This window comes from Anthonomus grandis, chromosome 17, assembly GCF_022605725.1.
Source record: "Anthonomus grandis grandis chromosome 17, icAntGran1.3, whole genome shotgun sequence".
NCBI lineage: Eukaryota > Metazoa > Arthropoda > Insecta > Coleoptera > Curculionidae > Anthonomus > Anthonomus grandis.
The window spans coordinates 13,945,973-13,969,011 of NC_065562.1; the positions used below are offsets into that span (position 1 = coordinate 13,945,973).

At 33.1% G+C, this 23,039-nt stretch overlaps 1 protein-coding gene across 9 annotated transcripts in view; it reads left to right on the top strand.

The window, feature by feature from the left end:
* The window catches only part of LOC126746443 (helicase domino), a 93,725-nt gene that overhangs the window by 39,383 nt on the left and 31,303 nt on the right, over positions 1–23,039 (top strand). For all 9 annotated transcript variants that reach the window (XM_050454695.1, XM_050454697.1, XM_050454696.1 and 6 more), the window contains 8 exons: positions 339–469; positions 601–777; positions 3,275–3,549; positions 6,309–6,681; positions 9,178–9,374; positions 9,991–10,105; positions 12,910–13,263; positions 19,394–19,615. In XM_050454695.1, the coding sequence (XP_050310652.1) occupies positions 339–469; positions 601–777; positions 3,275–3,549; positions 6,309–6,681; positions 9,178–9,374; positions 9,991–10,105; positions 12,910–13,263; positions 19,394–19,615 (1,844 nt within the window). The remainder of the gene's footprint in view (positions 1–338; positions 470–600; positions 778–3,274; positions 3,550–6,308; positions 6,682–9,177; positions 9,375–9,990; positions 10,106–12,909; positions 13,264–19,393; positions 19,616–23,039) is intronic.

The window sequence follows — 23,039 nt, forward strand, 5'->3', positions numbered from 1 at the left end:
TTTAGACTTTAAGCACTAAAACTTAACGTATTTAAAGAAAAAAGTCATAACAAGACTTCTTGATACATAATATTTTGAGTTTTTATCGGAATATTTCCAAATCATCATTTTATCTACAAATAACACATATTCATTATTATCCATCATAAAAGTGTTAAATTGATTCCAGCCCTCAATCAATTCTCAAATTTTCTGAAATCAAAACAATAAAGCAGTACATGAAATATTAAAAAAAAATCTGTCATACACTGTTTATTTTCAAATTTACTTTTACATCCTTGAAAAAATCCACTATCCAGAACCTCAAACTTTACCCAAAATAAAATTTATTGTTCCAGGGGGCCAAAAGTTGACATTTCTATCAACGAAACAACCGATAACGAACGTCAACGCGAACCAAACCTTCACCAAAGCGTTCGTCAAGTTTCAAATCACTTCGGTGAACACCGGCACGACCACCACAACCTCGGTAGGTAAAGTACCCTTATAATAAATCACTTAATAATCTTCAAGAAACAAACAAATAATAAAAAATCAACTTGTGTAGTTAGACTATATTAATGGCACACTGTTTTCTCTAACAGTTTGTGAAAATTGTAGAATTCCATCTCTGTGGCGACGCCGCCGCAGCACCAGCAGCAGCAACAACAACTAAGATCAGCGGAGGAGGGCCTCAGGTCGGTAAATTCAAATTTTTTAGGACAATTATATTCGAAGCAAAACAGTTTGGACGTGCGGTGGCGGAAGGAGGATAATAGGAGAACTAGCGGGAATCAGGTAAGGATACCATTAGTACCTAAATAAGGTGTATTTTTACTTCTTATCCTTCTATTCTGATAATTCTTAAAAGTAAATCTGGTTTCCTCCCCTTTAATACCGACGTAGTTTATTTTTAACTGTTAAACTATACCACTTTATCATTTTATTTTGACATTTTTCTTTCAACACCTAGTTAACTAAAAAGGCTTGAAATTTTAAATATATATGAAACAGATGAAATTTGACTCTGTATTTAAGTTTGTTCAACAATATGATTGTCATAAATAAATACAAAACAGTTCTGACTGTCTAATTTTGTTGATTTTTTTATGAGGGGCAACAAGATGGGCATATACACTGCCACCTCACTCACTTGATCTTAATTATTTGGATTTTAGTTTTTTGAGGTTTTTGAGACGTTTTTGCACCTGATTCTTATAAAAAAATATAAACAATTAAAGAATAGAATGTGATATAAAAGGATTTTGAAAAATAATCGCTTTTATATCGCAAGAAGTGCACGAAAGTAGTGACAGGAACAGAAAGTGGGCGTCATTTCGTTGTGTTTAAAGGATTTGAAATTATTCATATTTTTCCAGGGCATTGGAGTTCTCCAGGCTTTTAAAACAAAATTGTGATTACCTTCTGTCTTAATTTTTTCTGCTATTTCAAAAATTTTCATATTGTCCAGGCTTTTGGAGCAAAGTTATGATTTAATTTCTTGTATTCCAGGCTTTTGGAGTAAAGTTGTGATTCCTTTTGCTATCATTTCTTGTGTTCCTAGCATTTGAAAATTATTCATGTTGTCCAGGCTGTAGGAGTAAAGCTGTGATTTCATTTTGCTGTAATTTCAAATGTTCCAAGGATTTAAACATGTGAAAATTGTCCAGGCTTTTGGAGTAAAGTTATAATTTAATTTTTGTAAGCCAGGGATTTCAAATTTTTACCCGTAAGTGACTATTTTGGTGAAAGAAAATAGGAAAATAAAATCGTGACCTTTTCCTAAAATTATTAATTTTTAGTTCTCCATTCTTGTATGATCAAAAAATTATTATTTGTCAAAAAAAAATTATATTCTCAAGTTGGGCACCAAAAATATAACTGTAGGGTTTAGAAGAAGGAACTACAGCTGTAATTTGAGCTGAGGGTAAAAAAGCAAATCTATCTACATAAATCCTTATTTTATTTTCTAATACTTTCAAGATAGTAGGAAGGATGTTGATAGGCTTAAGTTTAGGTATAGGATGTAGAATGAAAATTTCCAAGCCTCTGGAAAAGTAGACAGCTTTATACAGCAGTTAACGAGATCCACAATAAATGGGAGAATAAATATACAACAGTGTAAATGCATAGCCAAGCTTATTCCATCTGTAGCAAGCTTTAGATTTTATAGAAAATAAAGCCTCCCTAACTTCCTTGGAAAAACTTTTTAAAATTTTAACGCTGGTGTATTCTGTAAAGAATTAAGCTAGAAGTCAAATTTTAATATTTTTTTTACAGATGATGGCCTACGATTGAAAGCGCTATGCAGATATTAATGTATTTCTTACGCTGAATACGTTATTTATTATTTTATTTGACTTTCCGATAGTCAATTCCAGTGTACAACTGACGAAATTCAATTTTAGAATAAAGTTGAGATTTAATTTCATGTCATTCTTGGATATTACATTTTTCATGAGAGCTTTTTGCATGAAAGTGAAGTTGTGGTTTCATTTTACTGACTTTTTTGTGTTTCTGGTATTTAAAACTTTCATATTGTCCATGAGAGCTTTTTGCATGAAAGTGAAGTTGTGGTTTCATTTTACTGACTTTTTTGTGTTCCTGGTATTTAAAACTTTCATATTGTCCAGGCTTTTGGATTAAAGTTGTGATTTCATTTTGCGTGTTCCATGGATTTGAAGTTTTTCATGTTTTTCTTCCAGGCCTTTGAAGTAAAGTTGTGATTTTATTTTACTGTCATTTCTTGTGTTTCAGGCATTTCAATTTTTTTATATTGTCCAGGATTCATGGCAGGAGTAAATTTGTGATTAAATTTTGGTGTTCCAGGGATTTCAAGGGATTTCAGACCCTAAAAACTTAATTTAATTTCCCATTTCCGTCATTTCTTGTGTCTAAGTAATTTCAAATATCATATTTGCCCGTCTTTCGGAAAGCAAACTTGCTATTAATAATCGAATACATATTAATAACAAGTTCTCAATGTTTGGCTTTAACAGATTGATGATTGGCCTTCGCCCAGATGGACGAAATACGTGTAATCTTGGACGTATGACTCTTTTTCTTTATTTCTGTTATATAACGAGCGTACTTTTAAGAATAATGGTTTCCAGGCTTTCGGAATCTATATCTTCAAGATCAATAATAAAATAAGGATAGTATATTAGGTTGGGTTAAATATGTATCTGCAAGGTATATGCTATAAGTTAAAAACCTATGCTAGTTTATTGCGTTTCCATAAACAACCATTTCTCATAATTCGCACAAAATCTATAACACGTTAATTCCGTTTTAGTCCCAAGAAGGGTCCAAACAAGAGATTAAAAAAAGACTGCAGCTGATGACGAAGATCAACGAGCAACGTTGCTCGGCACTACCGCTTTACGGCAGGGATTTCCAGGACGCGATCAAGATTTACAGTCCGAACGCGGCGAACCCGTGGACCGGCGGGCACATCAATTGCCTAAACGCCATGTTCGGTATTAATCCGGACGACACCGCCGAGCTATTGAGGGAGGCCTTATTCAATCCCGAGAGGAGGATTGATCAGCTTAAAGATATCTGTGATAGGTAAGAAGTTCTTTTGGGATTCAAATATTAAACAATTTGTTACGGAATATGGGGATGATAGGAAAAACCATCTCAGTGGAAAGTTACTAAAAAGTATTGCATTTTTTAAAGTTTGTATCCAAGGCAGTAATTATAAATGGTAATCCCTTACCGCATTATTGTAAAATGTGTGACATTCGTCCACTCAATTTTTTTTCGGAATGTACTAAATATTGTTTATTTTCTCGGTAATTTTCAACAATTCTAAGGTCGGTATGAATATGTAAAACGGCATAACGACGGTAAAGGGTATGTGACACGAAAAAAGTAATTTTTGATGTTTAGACTACCCTTCTAGAACGTGGTTTTGCAATAATATAATGTAGTAAAGGAAGCAGATTTACAAACATACTAGTGAGCAAAGAGTGGAAAATCATTAGTCAACTAATAGTCCCAAGGAAGAAGAGGAAAGATTCACTTTTAAGAAACTACTCGAATGATGTCGATATTATAAGGAGAAAAATGTATGCTATGTACGCCGAACAAATGATCCCACATTGGATGCCTTACTCAGAAAGGCAACACATGAATAGAATGAAATGTATCCTTAAATATGGCTTAATGAATGATAGAACAAGAATGTGATAAAACATGAATATAGACAAGATGAAAGAGATATTGTATTTAGATGATACATGGTATGACACTGAATTTCCAGAAAAAGCCTATGTAGATTCATCAGGCAAATGCACAACCAAAGTTCAATAAAAATCCTTCAAATAAACTTAAACAAATTAGTATAATTAATGCTGGGACAAAAAACGGATTTTTACCAAATGCTTTAGCCTTGTCAGCAAGGCACTAAAACTTCACTTGTTGTTTATCACCATGATACAACTGCATTATTTTTTTAAAAAATTAAAAATAAAATATGCCTCCCAATAGTAATGGATATCCCAACTTATCATAGTCGAAATCTTAATAAATAAAAGTCCGAGTACCAATGACATCAAAGCTACCGTCCAGAATTATATGATGGATATGATATTTGTTTTGAGAAAATTATGTGAGAAAGCAATTGCTTGAAATATTAAAATAGTTTTCAATAAAAAAAACGATACAAAAATGGGTCATACGATATTGAAATTACCTTCTTATTATTGCATGTTTAACCCAAGTGATCACATATGGCACAAACTGAAAGGACTGTATATTAAAAAGATTGAATATACAGGATGTTTTCAAAGTTGAGTCATTTATTTTGTATACACTACACCTTGTAGAACTTGTCGAAAAGAGGTTAATACATATACCAAAAATCACCTATATAAAAGTTGCTTGATAAGAGTCACTTCACATTATTTCAAAATTATTTTTAAAAAATTTTTATTAAGTTAAATGGTTACCGTTTTTACTAAAATTGTTTAAAATTAATATTAAATAAAATCCTGGTAACCATGAATTAAATGACAAGAATTTTCAATGCACTCTTGAAGTTCTTCTGGTGTATTTACTGCTCCATTAGGGTACATCAATCATATTAAATAGCTCCACAGAAAAAAATAGCAGAACCTTAAATTTGGGGAGCGAAGAGGCCAAGAAATGAGTCTATTGCGCCCTATTCATTTATTCTAAAATTAGATGCTTGATGAACTTCTCGTCTAAAATGTGGTGGAGCCTCATCTAATGTAGCAAATACATTTACCATGTTATCCCAAACATTCAATGAAAATCTATGTGAAAATTGGATCTTTTACTGCTGTATGTGGAGATCCTACTGCCCAAACATGATTGTTGTCGAAATTTTGTTTGCTCTCTATCTTGTGTAAATGTGGCATCGTCTGTACACAAAATGAATTCGGTAAAATATAAATTTCTGACTAAGTGTTCTAAAATTATGATATTCAGGTTGTACCCATTGATAATGCTGTTTTTGTCATATTGCCTTTTACACTTTACCATGAGAAAGTTCAACATTCGCACAGTTTAATAACTATAACCATACGTGTTGCCGGATGATTTCTTAAAGAAAACCTTTGCCTATACATCTTGCATGCTTCCGCTTTTTGCTGACACTCTCCATAGGCAAGTATTATACTAAGTAAGAAGTCCACTAGTTCATTGTTTTCGGAAACATGGGCCATTTTTCTGTACAAAATGATCAGACAAATGAAACACGCAATATTGAAAGACTGATACTACTGATGGAACCAAAGGTTTGCACTGAAAACCATAAAATAACAAAAAGTTTGATTAACGGTAAGAGCAGTAAACAGATAACGGTAAGAATTTACACGACATTCCCCGAGAGTATCAAAAAATTTGTTTATTAACATTCTTGTTTTTCAAATTTTTAATGTTTTAGGTGATTGTAGGTATATCAACTCTTTTTAACGAGGCCTACTCGCAGTTAAAAGAAATATCTCAAATTGGAAAACCCCCTGTAGATGTATTACCTAAAGAGACTTAGATGATGACAGTGAGAGTAAAACTGAATTATAGAAACTCAAAAATTTTTATTGTAATCACTTTTTATACTCATGTGTACAGATGGTACATATACATTTTTGCAGTTTTTTTAATATAAAATCTAGTAGCACCACATTTATTTTATTAGTTCTATTGCGAATGACGAGACGAGTCCGTTCCTGTCAACGTTTTGTCGAAGCTTGATCTTATTAGTGCTGAATATTAACGACTTTCTTAGATGTATGGTTATACTAAAGCATCACGTTTACAATGTTCAATTTAATTTCACACTGATTAATAATATTTTGTAGGTTCATAATTTATGTTCCGGCCGTAAAAGCCGACGAGCCGGAGTTGCGAGTGTGGCATCCGCCTCCGAGCGAGTACTGGGCGCGTAAAGAGGAACGCAGACTGATCCAGCAACTGTTTTCGAAACCGGCTACGCCCCTTCACCATTTGGCATCGGCGATGGTCACCCAATTCCCCGATCCGCGACTAATCCAGTACGACTGCGGCAAACTGCAGACCCTCGATAAATTACTGAGAGATCTGAAAATGGGTGCGCATCGCGTGCTTATTTTCACCCAGATGACGAAGATGCTGGACGTGTTGGAGGCCTTTTTGAACTTCCACGGGCATATTTATCTGAGGTTGGACGGTACTACGAAAGTGGATCAGAGACAGGTTAGTTCTACGATTTAGCACTTATTGCAGAAATATGCGGCAGTTTATTAAGAGAATTCAGTTTGCTAAGAAGACTATGGCGAGATAATATAATGATAAAATTTCATCACTATAAATATCCGATCTTGGTGAAAATTAAATCAAAGATTCAGGAGTCATATTTCGGTCTTAGCGTTTACCTAACATTATCAAAAAAGCTTTTTTAAAGCATTAGGATTTATTATCAACATTTTTTAAATATAGAGGGTGACCCAACTCTACACACGATTTTTTGCCTTTGTATAAATATGATATTAGAATATAGTTAAGGTAAAAAGTGTTTGTTTAAAAATACTAATTTTATTGACAGTTTTGGTAGATGTGCAAATGAGTGTCTGAAAAACAACGTTTTCATTGTCAAGTAATTTTTTTTAATGAAACGCCGTGTATATTTTACCAAATTTTTACTCTATTTAATTCTAGATCAAACGTATAATACACTATACGTCAAATACCGATGGTTTTTGAGATCATTGCTTATTATACCGATATTATTTAATTCTTATTCAATCTATTAAAACAGTTAAAACCTATTATAAAACTAAAATAATTAAAAAAAAAAACCATTTTAGTAAATGTTCAAACTGCTGACTGTTCTCGATTTAACAGACTTCGTGCCTTTTTATTAGCTTAGTGGTACAGGCGTATTGGTTGAACAATATAATTTAAAATATTTGTTGGAATTAATTTATAAAAAACATTCACTACAGAAGAACTTCGATTCAAGTCAAGAAGAATTAGGCAAGGGCTGTTTTCAGGCAATCCAATGCATGGTCTAAAAGCTTCACAACCTTTGTTGGTATCAGTTCAGAGATCTCTTCGAGGAGTTTGCAGATGGAGATCGTCACTTATAATGGCGGGCACCACTTCTAAATGACTCGAAGAATATGTCATTAAATTCTTTTAACGTATTTGGCTTTAGAGTGAAGGCGCTTTTTTAAAAAAATTTATTTTAGCAGTTCTGGATTTTTCTTCAATTTTCAATATATTTTACTAGAGGCCTCTGACTCTGATAGTCGAATCCACTGTCTACAGATGGGTCTTCAAGGTCAGATAAGTCGTTTTCAAGATCTTCCATTATTATAATTATTTCTTGCAAATGAATTCCCTGCTCAGGAAATCTCAGGTGTTCACACCACTGAAATATTCTTGCTGATATTATGCAGAGAGAATGTAATTTACAAACAATCGTCTATCTACGAGTATACAGAATGATAATTGCAAGTATTTTTCCATTGATTCCACAAGGGTTATTTATTATCAGTCATTGCATGATCAGATCCATGTTGGAGTATTGTTCAGTGGTTTGGTCTCCCTATTTTCATATAGAAACTCTAGGGCGAATCCAACATAAATTTCTTAGGAATTTCATACTCACACCATTATTCTCAATCAATACTTATATTATCAATATTATAATTATTTACAATTATTCACGCCTTGAACAGTTTTTGTCTTTACCTCCACTTAGGATTCGTCATGATATGTTGGGAGACGTATTTGTATATAGGGTCATTCATGGATTTGTTGACTGTTCAAACTTGCTATAATATTATTATTATAGGACAGATTCCTGTTCAGAATTATCATTTTTATAACACTTAATATTCTTTTTCATAGGATAACCCATGGTATTCATAATCCACTGGATATTTATATGGGAGTTCTAATAGTTTTAACTGTGATTAATTTTTAATATTACAAACTTATTAAATAATAAGTGTTAGTCATTAAAAAGATCTTTACTTTACTGATTTTGGGTCTATTGGTTGTTTCTGTTGATCAAGTTATGAATTGTTAATTTTACACGTTTTATGAGCTATTTTAAATTTAAAATGTTTATAATAATTCGTTTTTGATCATTAGCATTGATCAGTTGTTTTTCTTTGTAGTATTTGTGTATACTTCGTATTATCATTAATGGTCTTTTTTCTTTTAGTTTTTGATCAATATATTGTAGCCAAACTTATTTAATATTGTGATTTTATGCTGTCAATGGGGTTCTGCCGTATGTAATAAATGAAAAATTTTAAAATTGAGCAAAAGTTTCCTTTTCACCTACGGCCTTTATGATTCACCCTGTTAAATTGAACTTACTTTTAGTGCCTTTATATTTTATTTTTTTAACTATAATAATCAAACGGACCGCACTTAATTTCGCTACTAGTATTACGCATTCCGTTTGTAATGAAACCATATTTAATATCAGCATGAGAGAGTTTCTTAGAGACAACATTAAATCGTATTTTACTCTTACAAAAATCTCGATTTGCGACTATGACCATATTTGCTATAAAAATATATAGAAAATACACCAGTAAGTAGATTTTTGCCTTTTAGAGCGAAATATGAGGAGATATAACTTGCCTACATATCTTTTTAAATATAATTTCTAAAAATTTAAGTTTTTTTATAAATACCTTTGCTTTATTATTAAAATAACTCCTAATTTTGTAGGTTCTAATGGAAAGATTCAACGGCGACAAGCGAATATTCGCATTCATATTATCGACGAGATCGGGCGGCGTGGGCGTAAATCTGACCGGGGCGGACACGGTTGTCTTCTACGATTCCGATTGGAATCCGACCATGGACGCGCAGGCGCAAGACAGGTGTCATCGTATCGGACAAACGAGAGACGTACATATTTACAGGTGAGAAATAAGGGTTTGCGAATTATTTGTTGGACTTCCTAAATCGAAAATTGCTGAATGAAAGCTTATATTCAGTGAAGGTAAACTGGGAAGGAAAGCAAAGTAGTAATTTACCAAGCAAAAGTGTGCTGTTTAAGTGCCACTTTTGCATGAATATTACTGACATTTAAATGTATAATTTTGTGTTGAGATTTTGATCCCTACTTTTTTTGATAAAATTGCGTTTATCACAAATGTGACATAAATATTATTCTGCATAAGTTGATAAATGGGCCCGTATATCCTGATGATTCCTGTTTACTAATTAAACCCGTTAAAGTAAGAGTAATGATTATTATAAGTTTAATTAAGTTTTTTTTTTGTTGTCGGGCTAAAAGTAAACCTCTTTTATGGAAAAAATTAAACAGCAAATTATATACAATCCATAAAACCTTTACCAGATTGAGTCGCCAATGATATTCAAACCTTTTTAAAAGTTTTAGGGCATAAATTAATTTAGAAGTAGTGTATTCATGGATTATAAGAATGTTATTTTGTATTGTAAAACATATTCATTATTACAATAGTACTTAATTGTCCTTAGTTCGTATCAATAATATTAATTTTTTTCTTATAGGTTGGTTAGCGAAAGGACTATAGAAGAAAACATCTTAAAGAAGGCGAACCAAAAGAGGCTTTTGGGAGATCTGGCTATTGAGGGCGGAAACTTTACAACCGCTTATTTCAAGAGCGTAAGTGTAAAATTTATATGAAGTTGTACTGGAATAATTTTATAATATTCTTATTCTCACTTAATAAGGGTATTAACAAATGATAAAATTCCAAAAGAAGGTTAGAAACATTTTTTAAAAGAAGAAAATTACAGCCCTTGCATCTTTTTGATGAAAATTACTCCATATTTAGACAGTATCTCCAGTAAGCCTATATTCAGTATTAGGAAGGTTCTTGAAAACGGCGGTAGATCATGTCCCCCAACATTCTAAATTGGGTTAAAATCAAGGTTGTTTGCTGGCCAATACATAGTTTCATATCCAACTCCAATAAATAATACGGGAAACGGATATATGCTGATACATTAAATCTCTGTCCACTTCTTCATGAGCTCCATTTTTCTTTTAGTGTCTTTGTGCTTATGTCCTCTAGTCGTGAAATAAGAAGTTCAACAATTATTTTCATCTTTCGGTAATTTTTATAATACCGAAAAAATTGCAATGATGTCAGATTGTTTAGTTTCCGAGATGTGATATTTATTCCCGGTAAAATGGTATATGGCCCAAGTATTTTTGCCAACATTTCTACAAAAAGAGCCATCATCACGGAAAGTTTGAAGCACAGCATAAAGAAACCAGCAGTCTCACTCCGCTCGAAAATGTAAGCGAACTAATAGCATCCTTAGCCATGCCGCAGCCATGTTCTCCGGATACCAAGCTCACTGTTTATCGAACTGTGTTCATAGGTGTATCGCCTAGTTCAGTGCCGTACTTAGTGACTATTTTGATAGCGTTTTTACAAAGCGTAGCGTTTTTTATAAAAACTTTTGTATTAAAAGAGGGGTATGTCAAAAATTATTAATGAAGCAAAATAATTGACTTTGCCAAAGTTTTTAATAGCTGCAAATTTGGCTGTATGGCTTAAATAACATAATTAAGCATCAGTTAAAGTTGCAGCAATGTAATATTTTTTTTTTTTTTGGATTTTTAAGGACATTATTTATATTTCTGCTATTTTAACAGTGTTGCCATATTTAAAAGAGTTGCAAAATTGTATACTTTTACTTTAGTTGGTACTTAATAATATAACAAAAATTCGCAGATGTTAGAATTGTTTTGAATTGTTGCCAACTATTTGTCTTTATTTATTGGCCTAAGAGTTTCTATTTGTTTTGAAATATTACTTTATTTGTATAATTAGTTATCCTTAAACTACTATGTAGTCAGATGTTAATCTAAAAGCGTTACTATACAGGGTGTTAATTAAGTATGTACCATAAATTATTTAACAGGCGATTGTTTGAGTAATTTTAAGACAAAAAGTTCATATGAACATAGGTCCGCAAGTTCTCTGGCGGTGTTATTTATAACATTAAGGAGCTAATTTACCCCTAACATGATTAAATTTATTAGGTTCAGTGTAATCTCGAACGGGACCTGAAGAAATATTTGTGGCAAAAAAATTGGGGCACCTGAATTTTGTGCCATTTTTAATATCTTATTTGATTTACTCAAATACAAATACAACTTTTTCGTATCTCGCTTATTTTTCGAGAAAAAAAGTCCACTTAATTGCATATCCCTGGATCACACAAGGAATTTGTGGAAAAGTTTCATTTGGAATTTATTATTAACTAAGCAAGATACGAAAAAAATTCAAGAGACAGAAAAGTTTTATTTGTATAATCCACAGAACATAATAAAAATTGCACAAAAATCAGTGGCATATATTTTAGTTGTTGTTAAATTTTAACACCCTGTATATTGAGAACGAAGAATTTCTGGACATATGTTTATATGAACTTTTTGTTTTAAAATTACTCAAAGAATGGTCTCTTAAAGTTATGGTTCATACCTAATTAACTTCCTGCACGTATTCTTCTATATCGTCGTTGTTAGATGTAGAAATGCGATGTTTATTTTTGTTTAAATATTTTGTTAATGTATGAACTTTATTTATATTAAAAAATCAATATTTGTACTATGTAGGTATTTTTATTTTACAAGATAATAACATCTAAAAAAATGTTTCAGTCCGGCTCTAGCCAAGGCAAAAGCCGCGTGGACCGTAGCGAGTGTCAGCGGCATCCCTACTATAAGCAACAATGCCTCGCCTGCGTTAGTACACATGCACCGAACTCGCTTATTCAAGCCAATGTATTTTTATTGAAGTGCGACTGCTGGTTTCTTTATGCTGTGGTTTGAAGAAAACGCATTGAAATCACTTATCTTTTCAACTTATCTTTTTCATACTAATACTACACCAAAGAAACCACGTACGACACTATTTGAATGTAAACAACGATAGTTGCCAAATATCCTTAATGGGAAGCGGAAAAGCCGAAATTTGACAGCTTAAAGAAGCCAAATTATAAATATTAATTATTATTTGTTAGTATAAATATATTAGAAAATAGTTTTTAAACAAATTTTACCATTTCTCTTGAGTAATCACTGGCAACGTGGAATACTAAGAATGTTTATCAACAATATATCCCCTTTGCCTCCTGTGTAGACCAATGTTTATTTTAGTGTATTCAACGTTTTAAGGTCATTATTGTGTGTTCCTTCTTACAAATTATATGCCAAGATCATATGCTTAAAATATTTTTTACTTTCACCTACTCGATAAACCAGCTAATCGTCAAAAATTTAGTTTTTACCAACAATTAAAATTATATAAACAAAAGGAACAAATCATGTCTATTTATCCTGATAAGTTAAGAAAATTAGTAATTAAAACAGCAGATAATATTTCTTCTACTAAGTAATTATCCGTTACCTCTGATCCATCATTAAAAAAAAAACACATTTATTACTCACAGAGCACCATTCAAGACCTCTTCAACATCGACCAGAGCCAAACGGCGAGTCAGCGTTTGTCCGAAGTGGTGGAAAGTAAACGGGACAAAGATGAAATCGTCGCGACTCCGACACCGGAACAACCGTCGTCGTCGGTACAACAACCGGAAGAAAAATCGGCTGCGGGTGCGTTGGAGACGGCGTTGGCCGCCTGCGAGGACGATCAGGACGTGCAGGCGGCGAAAATCGCGAAAGCGGAGGCGGTCGCCGATCTGGCGGAGTTTGACGAGAACATTCCTTTGGACCAGGAGGGGGAGAAGGAGAAAGAGCCCGAGGTTAGCAAGGCGGAGATGGAGATTAACAATATTATTGAAAAGGTAGGGGGAACGTGGTTTTTATGTGCATTTAATCGTCTTCCCAAATCCAAGGTTGCTAATTAGAAATTTATACTTAGTGATCATTTTAGGGAAGAATAGTAAAATAGTAATTTACCAAGCAGAATTGTGTTTTTTCATTACAGTTTTGCATGAATATTACTGACATTTAATGTATTGATGTTTTTTTTTTTTTAATAGTAATTTGATGTCTTATAGTCTCTGAATTAAAACAGAAATTCGCGTTTCAATTAGCTGATTTTCTTTAGTTGTTGTGATGAAATTAAAAGGTAGAATATCGTATCGTTTTATAACGTATGTCCCTTTTTGATTTGTTTCATTCATCGATAAATTGAAGCTTATCTCATAAAATTAAATCTTTAGAAAGCGAATACGGATTTGAGTCCCGAGATAAATTGTTTATTTCCTGAAACTTTTTAATTTTGTTTAATGAGTGTAAATCTACCTCGAAAACAGGACTTAATATTTATCTAATAAAAACTCGTAAATAATAATAAGAGAATTTGTTTCGGTTCATTCTCTTCAAATGCATAAAAATAAGAAAACAATCTTAAAATTTTAACAAAGGCATAGCTCGCTTACAGATGATTAGAAGGCAATTTCAAAGTACAAAAATTTATATAATAAATAGTAATCCCTTCAGTATTCATTCTATTTTTGACATAATTAATTGTCTGCTCTTCATAATATAATTTTGTTTTATTGTTTTGATTTCATTGATGTCAAAAGTCGTATCCTAACCAATAAGATTCCAGCTTATCCTTCTATATCACAACTAAATCCATAAGTGACACGATATCTTTCACTAAAAGTCTTGAGATGAAGATCAAGCCTTTAAATAAGGTTGAATTGTTAATACTTTTGTCGATTTTCCTTTAATGAAAAGTTAAAAACTTACCTTAATTGGGTATTTTAGTTAGTGAATAATATATACCGAACTGTTCTAGTGCTATAAGTGGTGTAGTGAAATACCAACTGTTTGGAGGTTCTTTTTTTCATAGAAGGTCTGGAGTTTGAATTTTCCAACCTTACTTATAATACGCAATGACTATAAAATCATTTATCTTAACTCATAATTAGTGCGGAATAATGTTTCATATGCAGAAGTAATAATCGGTATCAAAACCCTTATTTAAAAAAAACTAGACATACCTAGACATTCCGGCATAGTTCTCAGTTTTGCTTTTATATTTGTAACAAGAAAGCTCTAAGCTCTAACTATATCCTGCAGTTGACAATAGTTAAAAATCATATCCGTGGAAAACCTGTGGACTACCAGTTATTTGTTTTAAATACTATCTAATATTTTTAAAAATTCTTTATTATTTTTGTTGAAGAAATAAATAAGAATTTACACTTTTCAGTCTTCACTGTAAACTCGAAAGTGCTTTCTATGTTTATTTAAATAATATTAATTGATTTGCAATGGAACTATAAATCGCAGGTACCACACAAAGGGCACAAGGCAACAAACTGGTGTAAAGATTCTCAAAACAGGGAAAATTACATGAAATTAAACAAACTAATCACTACCCAATTACTATCCTTTTGAGAGATATTGTTTGTAGGAATTTGGGAAATTGGAATCTTTAAGTTCCTTTACGGTGAAATAGTGGATAAATTAACCTCCTAAATTGTTGGATTAAAAAACATCCGTTCTAAATTTGATTTTGTTGTACAGGTATGGAGGCGCTTTATTAATAATTATTGATTGGAATAGACAATCACTAGGCAATACTACTCTTTTGGCATCCAACAATTTATAAAACTAATGCACCTAATTATTGTTATATCGTATATGTACCTATAAGACAAGATGTTTGCAACCTTTGTATACGTTTTTTTTTTGCATAAAACATTATATAAAAAAAATTGCATAAAAACATTTTATATTATTTTAGTATAATCACACTTAACCTATGGACTTAGTAGATGGGGCGGGAAGGCGTTAACGTTCTCTTGAAGTTTTCCAGGAATGGACTAATTAGAAACAGTGTGAATAAATTAATAAAAATCATAAATCTTTTGTAAATAAAATTGTTTATTCTTAAATTTCTCGCCGATTGTCGTAACTAACATTTACCTTTAATATTACCATAAATTTAGTGGATTTGTCTTCACATATATACTTTTAAAAAAAGTTAATTTTTTATACAAATATTGAATTTGACAACTAATTAGAAACCAAAGAATTATCAATTTAAAAAAAACAAAATAAGAACTCTAAACCCTAAATAAATCAATATTTTTTAGCAAATGCCTTATTTTCAATGACAGCTCTACATCTCCTGGGCATTAACTCCACCAGATGTTGACATCTCGCTAGTGTTATCGATTTCCACGCCTGCTCTGCTTCTTCCGCCAGATCTTTAAGGTTTTTAATATTTTTATGTTCTAAAAGTTTTTTCAGGTCTCTCCAAAGATTCTCAATGGGATTAAGATCCGGACTACATGAGGGCCAATCAAGTACATCAACATGGTTATCGTCAAACCATTTTTTTACAGACTTAGCCGTGTGCTTGGGATCATTGTCTTGTTGCAAAACCCAAGACACCGGCAAAGTTTCGTGTGGTTCTCCATAATATCTTTATATTTTTCTTGGTCAAGAATACCGTCAATTTTCACTAATGGACCAACACCACGCCACGAAAAACATCCCCATAATTTTGTATTTTCACCTCCATGTTTGACTGTGCTGGTTGTATACTTCGGATTATTTTCCGCACCCCTTGGTCTTCTCACAAATATTCTACCATCACTACCATTGCGATTTATTTTTGTCTTATCAGACCATAATACTTTTTTCCACTCTTTTATGGTCCAATTAATATGGTCCTTAGCGAATTTTAATATAGCCTGGCGATTTTTCTTCTTTAGCAGTGGTTTCTTGCGGGATACTCGTCCAAATAGGTTGGCCTCATTAAGTCGTCGTCTTATAGTTCGTGATATCGCGATAGCTGGAGAAAGTTCTTCTTTAATCTGGTTGGAGGTTAAAAATGGATTCATTTTAGCCATTCGAACAATCGTTTCATCAGTTCGTTGGCTGGTTTTTTAGATCTTCTCTTGCGTGGAATATTTTCGTACGTTTTATGTTCTTTTATGTGTTTGAGTGCATAGAAAACCATTTTTTTTGAACATTTTAGGTGGTCAGCTATTTTACTATAAGTCCAACCTCTTTCCCTTAGTGTAAACATTATTTTACGCATTGACGGATCACAATTTTTTTCTACCCATTTTAAACTGTGGAAGACACAAAGACAAGGCTTGTAGATACAAAAAACACAATTTGTTACCAGTACAAAGGTTTGAAATGAACTATACGCGCGTTTATTTTCGTCGTTTCTAAGATGGCCAACTGTGTTATCTATAAATTTTGTTTATATTCTGCATTCCTTACAAATTTCTTAGTGGAATGTCTATAAATAAATTATATATTGCTGTTGTGATGAACAATCAAAATTTTACAACAAGTTGGTTTTAATTTATTTAAAAAAACTGAAACATTGAATAAAGTATTTTTTAAAATCGTTTCTTATTAGTTGGCCACCACTGTATATGATAACAATAAACTGTTTCCTTCCAACTTTTTACTAGTACTGGCATATTTGATTTGCGGCAATTATATGTGCAGAAATTGTTAATAAACTTGCATTAAGAAGTCATCTCTGTTGGAAATGTAATCCATTCCTATGCAACTCGAGGTCAGAATCATTAGTACCCCAAAGTACAAAAACTATTGGTCAGTGATACAGTAAGCATTACATTTCACAAATTCAACTTTGTTCCCCAAAATATACATACATCCTACAAAAATTATCGCATCACTTATTATTTCTTAAATATTTTAAATTTTTTGCCTGCTTTTTTAAATTTTATTGATATTGATAATTAAATCACCAAATAATACGACTTTTGCAATCAGTTCATTCTACAGAGGACAAACATTTTGATACCCAAAAATCAAAAAAAAAATTACAAAACATGTATACAAAAAAAAGAACTTTATTTAAGCCAATGAATTTGTAATAGCATGTGTTACCGCCCCTGGCTCTAATTACAGCTTCCATTCGCCTTCGAAGGCTTCTAAACAGGTTCTGGAGGTATTCTTGCGGCACGTTTGCCCATAAGTCAAAAAGAACATTCTGAAGATCATCTAGTGTTCTTATTGGTTCTGGATGTTGCTGAATTTGCCATCCTAGATGGTCCCAGACATGTTCTATCGGATTAAGGTCCGGGCTACGTGCAGGCCAATTTAGGGTGGGTATCTCGACCTCTTCTAAGTATTGCCGAACAACTCTAGCAGCGTGTGGACGAGCATTATCATGCATTAGCACAGAATTATCACCGATATATGGCATATAGGGCACTACATGGGGTTCTAGGATATCGGTTATGGACCTGTCAGCATTTAGTCTTCCATCATTCACTGGTACTTGCTCCGTGCGACCCTCAAAAGAAATTTCATCCCAAACCATGATAGAGCCACCACCAAAGCTTTCAGTTTGACAAAAATTAATCTGATGAATATAGACAAAATATCTGATGAATATAGGCAAAATCTTGATTCATCCGTGAATAAAATATTGGACCAATCTTGAATATTCCAATTTGCGTGTTCTCTAGCAAATTGCAATCTTGCTACTCGATGTTCCCTGGTAAGACGTGGACCTCTAGCTGGCACCCTGGCTCGTAAACCTGCTTCTCTCAGCCTATTTCGAACTGTCTGTAGGCTTATTCGGACATTACGAGCAGCCAACAGATCTGTTTGCAGTCTTCTAGAGGTGGTATGGCTAATTCTTAAAGCCGTTAACCTTAAGTAACGATCATCTACTGCCGAAGTTACCCTTCTGCGGCCTTGTCCGGGTCGTCTGGATAGTTGTCCTGTTTCTTGGTAGCGATTAACAACTCTGGATACGGTGCTTTGTTGAATTCCCATTATCCGAGCGACGTGTCTTTGACTGCGGCCATCTTCTATGAGCGCAATGATTCTAGCGGCTTCTTCATTAGTCATATGTCTTGTTAAACGTTCAGGCACATCCATTATTAACAATAAATTTAAATTTTCACTTTAGAATAACACTATTTGCTTAGAACGTTTTCGATCTCAATGCATTCGCCAACACAGGAATAATCTACGCGAGCATTTTTTGCTTCAAAAAAATATGTAAGAAATTCCGATCATTTTTTGTCCATGATAAGAAACCAGAAATATCTTTTAAGTTGCTACATATTATACAGATTGTCCCAAAAAATATTAAAAATATCTTAAAATACTAGTGATGCGATAATTTTTGTGGGGTGTGTATTAGAAAGAAATTAATTAACAAAAATTTTAAATTGTCTGTTAGAGAATGGCCACAGATGGGCCGAGAAAGATTTAATAAATAATATAATACATTGACTAAACTAAGGAATTTCAAATCTCAGAAAGTAAAATATTATTTAAAAAAAAAAAATAACTGAACAAGACATATATGACCCAAATCCCGAAAAGAGCCATTAAATATTGAACTCGTCAAAATGTAAATTACCTGTAGCTACGACCCAAGACCAAGAAACAATAATTGGTGTTATTCTTTATTTTTATCTACGTCTATGTATACTTTTAGGAATCATAAGTTATCATGTACAAGTAGTATACTACTACTTCTGTGATTATTGTTTAATTACTGGTAAATTAAATTAATCATTTGTGAAATTTTTCCATGTAAATAAACTTATTTATTATTTCAAGTTTGAATGCTTTTCTCACGATTTCGCCAAAAAAATGCTTGCTTTTTCGTCAAAACTGTATTTGTTTTTATTTACTGTACCATTAACGTCTACTTGGTTAAAACAAACCTCAACTGCCTATCATCAGCATATTTATTTTATTTAATCAATCAATCATTTACATATTACATATTGATGTGATTGGCAATGTTTAAAAGTTTTAACTATATCAAAAGTATAATAACTAAATAATTAGTGCTCAAGAACAGAGCCCGGCGATATGCAATATGATTTTACATACTGAGTTCGGTTATTTAAACATTCACGAATAAGTTCACAATAGTTGTTGCAACAAGTAATATTTAATTTAAATGCATTTAAACATTTATTCTATTTTCAGTTGTCGCCGATCGAAAAGTACGCGATGAACTTCATCGAACAAACGGAATCCGCGTGGTCGGCCGAACAATTGGCCGCGGCCGCCCGTCAAATCGAGGATCAGAAACGCGAGTGGGAGCTCCAACAGATGGCGGCGATGCGTGAGGAGGAGGAGCGACGCCAACGGGAACTGGAGGAGGAAAACGACATGATCACTTACTCGCGCGAGGACGCCACCAACCAGGTTAGCTTAAAGCGTTCTAGGAAAATTAGGGTTAGGAAAGTGTTGAAGCAGCAACGGACTATAGTGTTAAAGCGTAGGCAACATAACATTCCGGTGAGGACACCTCAAAAGTCCAAGAGGATGAGACTCAAGAGGGCTTCGTTGAATAGCAATTGTAAAACGCCGGAAAAGAGTGAGGTGGAAGAGGAAAAGAAGGTGGAGGATGAGGTGGAGGTGGTGAAATCTAGTATTGCGGAGGAAAAGAAGGAGGAGGAAGAAGTGGTTTGTAATAACGATGAGCCTCTTAGTGAGGACGACCTGTCCGAGTCAGATATGACGTTGTCAGAGTTGAAAAATTCCGTGCAACACGTGAGTAATCACGTGGATCATAATTCTCCGAGAACGCGGTCCAGAGGGAGAGTTAAGATCAATTTGTGGACTTTGGACGTAAGTCCCATTCTGCCTGGAGTAAAACCGGTTAAAAGCCAAAGCAAAGCCAACTGTTTCCCTGAAAAACGCGGCAAAAGAAGGAAATCTTTATCTGATGAAGACGTGGATGATAAGGAGCAAAGCGATAGCGAAGACTCCAACAGGAAGAGTAAACGATCTAAACAGAGACGAGACGATATCGTTGAGGATAACGATAGGGGTCTGCTCCAATGTAAAATTGTCCTTAAAGACATTATTGCTGAGAGGCTTGTGAACGAGAAAAACGAACAAGTGAACGATACTGCCAAAGAGAACGGAGAGTTAGAGATGAGCCAAGAGGACGTCATACTAAACGAAGTAACTTACGATTTAAACACCTTGGACGACTCTGAAGCGAATATTGAAAAAGACGACGAATCTAAATCGGTCGAAATAAAAAAGGAAGTGGACGAAACGAACTGCTCTGACTTGGACAGCTTCGTTTCCGCTTATTCTTTAGAAGAAGCAGAAGAAGCGGAAACGAGTAGGGAACAACAAGAAATTAACGACGTGGAAACATCATTTGTGTCCGAATACGAACTGGAGGCGAAAAACGAGATGGTTGCCAAAGAACCGAAAACTAACGGGGTAGACGAGACGCCTAAAGAAAACACGATTTCCGTCGCGAACGTGTCGAGACCAAATTACGAGGTGAAAGTGAAGAGTTTTAGGCCGTTTAAGACGAACCACGCGAGGCATCGAGCGTTTAATCGGAGATTTAAACCGTCTAACAATCAAACGTTGGACGGATGGGTTAAGGTTCATTCGCCGAAACGCGGCAATATCGAGCCTAACTTACCAAATTTAGACAAAACTGAATGACATTCGGTGTAATGAGTTTCTAGGTGTTGTTGGAATGTTTTGATGGGGTTTTCTTTTTGAATGCCACAGTTGGATTGGGAGATTCAATTTTAACAGTAACGTACTTTTAATTTTGCGGATTTAGTTAGGACTAGTTGGTCATGAAAAGAATAAGAGATATTTATTGAAATTCACTTTTTAAACTTAAAGTATGCATTGGAAACTGTCACAAACTTACATCTTAATTATGACTGGCAGATGAATCAATTAAATTATTAAATCGCCCAAATTAATTTCTGCGAAAAATCAAAAAGCAAACAGCAGAAGAATTTATGTACTAAGCCTTTAATATTTTATTGTCTATGAGTTTTTTTTTTATTTGGTAATTACCAACGCTTTAAATTCTCTTGTGAGAAGCTAATCAATAAATCTTAGATAGATTGTCAGCCGATAGGTTGACAAGGAAAGACATATATTATTATTATTTAACAACATTTGGCTAAAAAAGTCTCATTCTATTAAAAAGCGTACACACTTTTCAAGTCCTTAAAATTGGGACAATTAGGTCACATTTATGAAAAAAAAACTGCCTAAATTATTCAATATCGATCAAAATGCATGTGGTCTTTTGGAGGTAAAGAAAGCTCTTCTTTCTTGCCAACGTTTCTGAATAGCCTCTGGTTCAATTCTGGCTAATTTAAACTCAAATTAGTACATCCACCTTCGATATACTGCTGGTTCTGATTACTATTAAGTTTTTTCCTTAAAGAAATTCTCCAAACTCTTATTTTTGCCCAATGAAACACTTCTCCAAATAAAATATATGAATGGAGACCAAGAGTCGAGCGATTTTAGTAAATTAATAAAATAAGAGCGAGAGACGTGACTCAATTTCTATGATGAGCAAAAAGCGACTAACTTTAGAAAACGTTGAGCAATCATACAATACATTCCGCGGAGTATAATAAGTTTTGTGTGTGTTAGGATTAAAGTTGGATTATAATTAATTCAACTTTGGTACAACAATCGATAGAATATAGAGCTGTAATGAATAAAGAAAAAAAGAGGTACAGCTGGATAAAACAAGATTCAACTAAAACATTAGAAAAATAATAATATTCGCAAGGGAACACTGATAGAACACTTAGTTTTTCCTCAGCAATCTGTTTATTTTATTTTCATTAAATTGTAAAAAAACAACTAAACAAGCTGCTATCCTCTATATATGAGTATCCATATAAATTGCTTAAATTTACATTCCGAAATTTGGGTTTTTTTACCAGTTAACCCACACCCATTAAATAAGGAACCATTAAACCTTGCCGAAGATTTTGGTGTCCAATCCAAATTTAACCACAGAAATGCTTGATGATTGAGCAATTTTCGACCAACGATTTTTAGTTTTTTTTTTGCTATGTTTAGGAAGCTTACCTTAAATCCATTAAATTGAAACCAAAAAATTATTGGATGAACACAAAATGTTATGCTTCTTTTTGCTTACGGACAATATTAAAAATATAGTATAATATTATCGTGGACTAATCACTTTTATAAAGGGAACCATGGGTTCATCACTTTTATATTGACCTAAAATATATTTACTTTACTCCTATATTAAATTTTAAAACATCTAATCATTAAAAACAAACACTTTATTAAAGTTGTTTACCAAATTGCCTCCTTCAATTAAGGAACGTTGACGTTTATAATTAACTGTTAAAAAGGAAAATTTTTGTGTTAAAATGTTCCACAGACTCTACTAAACAATTTTTTTTCGTTGGGTCTTAAATTGCTTAAGTACCAATTGCTTTATCGCGTTAGAATTTTGAGATGCCTTGACCTAAAAGTGCTTAATTTTTGAGGTTAATTATCTATGACGAGTTTTTTTTCACTCAAAAAAATCAATTCGGGAAGTAAAGATTCTTCCATCTTGGCGTTAAGTAGGCTCAATATTTTGTTTATTCGTTTTATATCTGAAAAATCATGGAAATAACATAAATGATTCGATAGGATAGCTTTTTATCTTTGCAACCCTAAAAAAAATTCCTGTGCATCAGGCATTTGTTATTTCCATGATTTTCAAGACATAGAAAAATGTATAAACTTAAAAATAGCAGATACTTCAGTTAAATCAACGCCATTTGAAAGAGAATGGCTTAAGTGTATTTTTCTATGA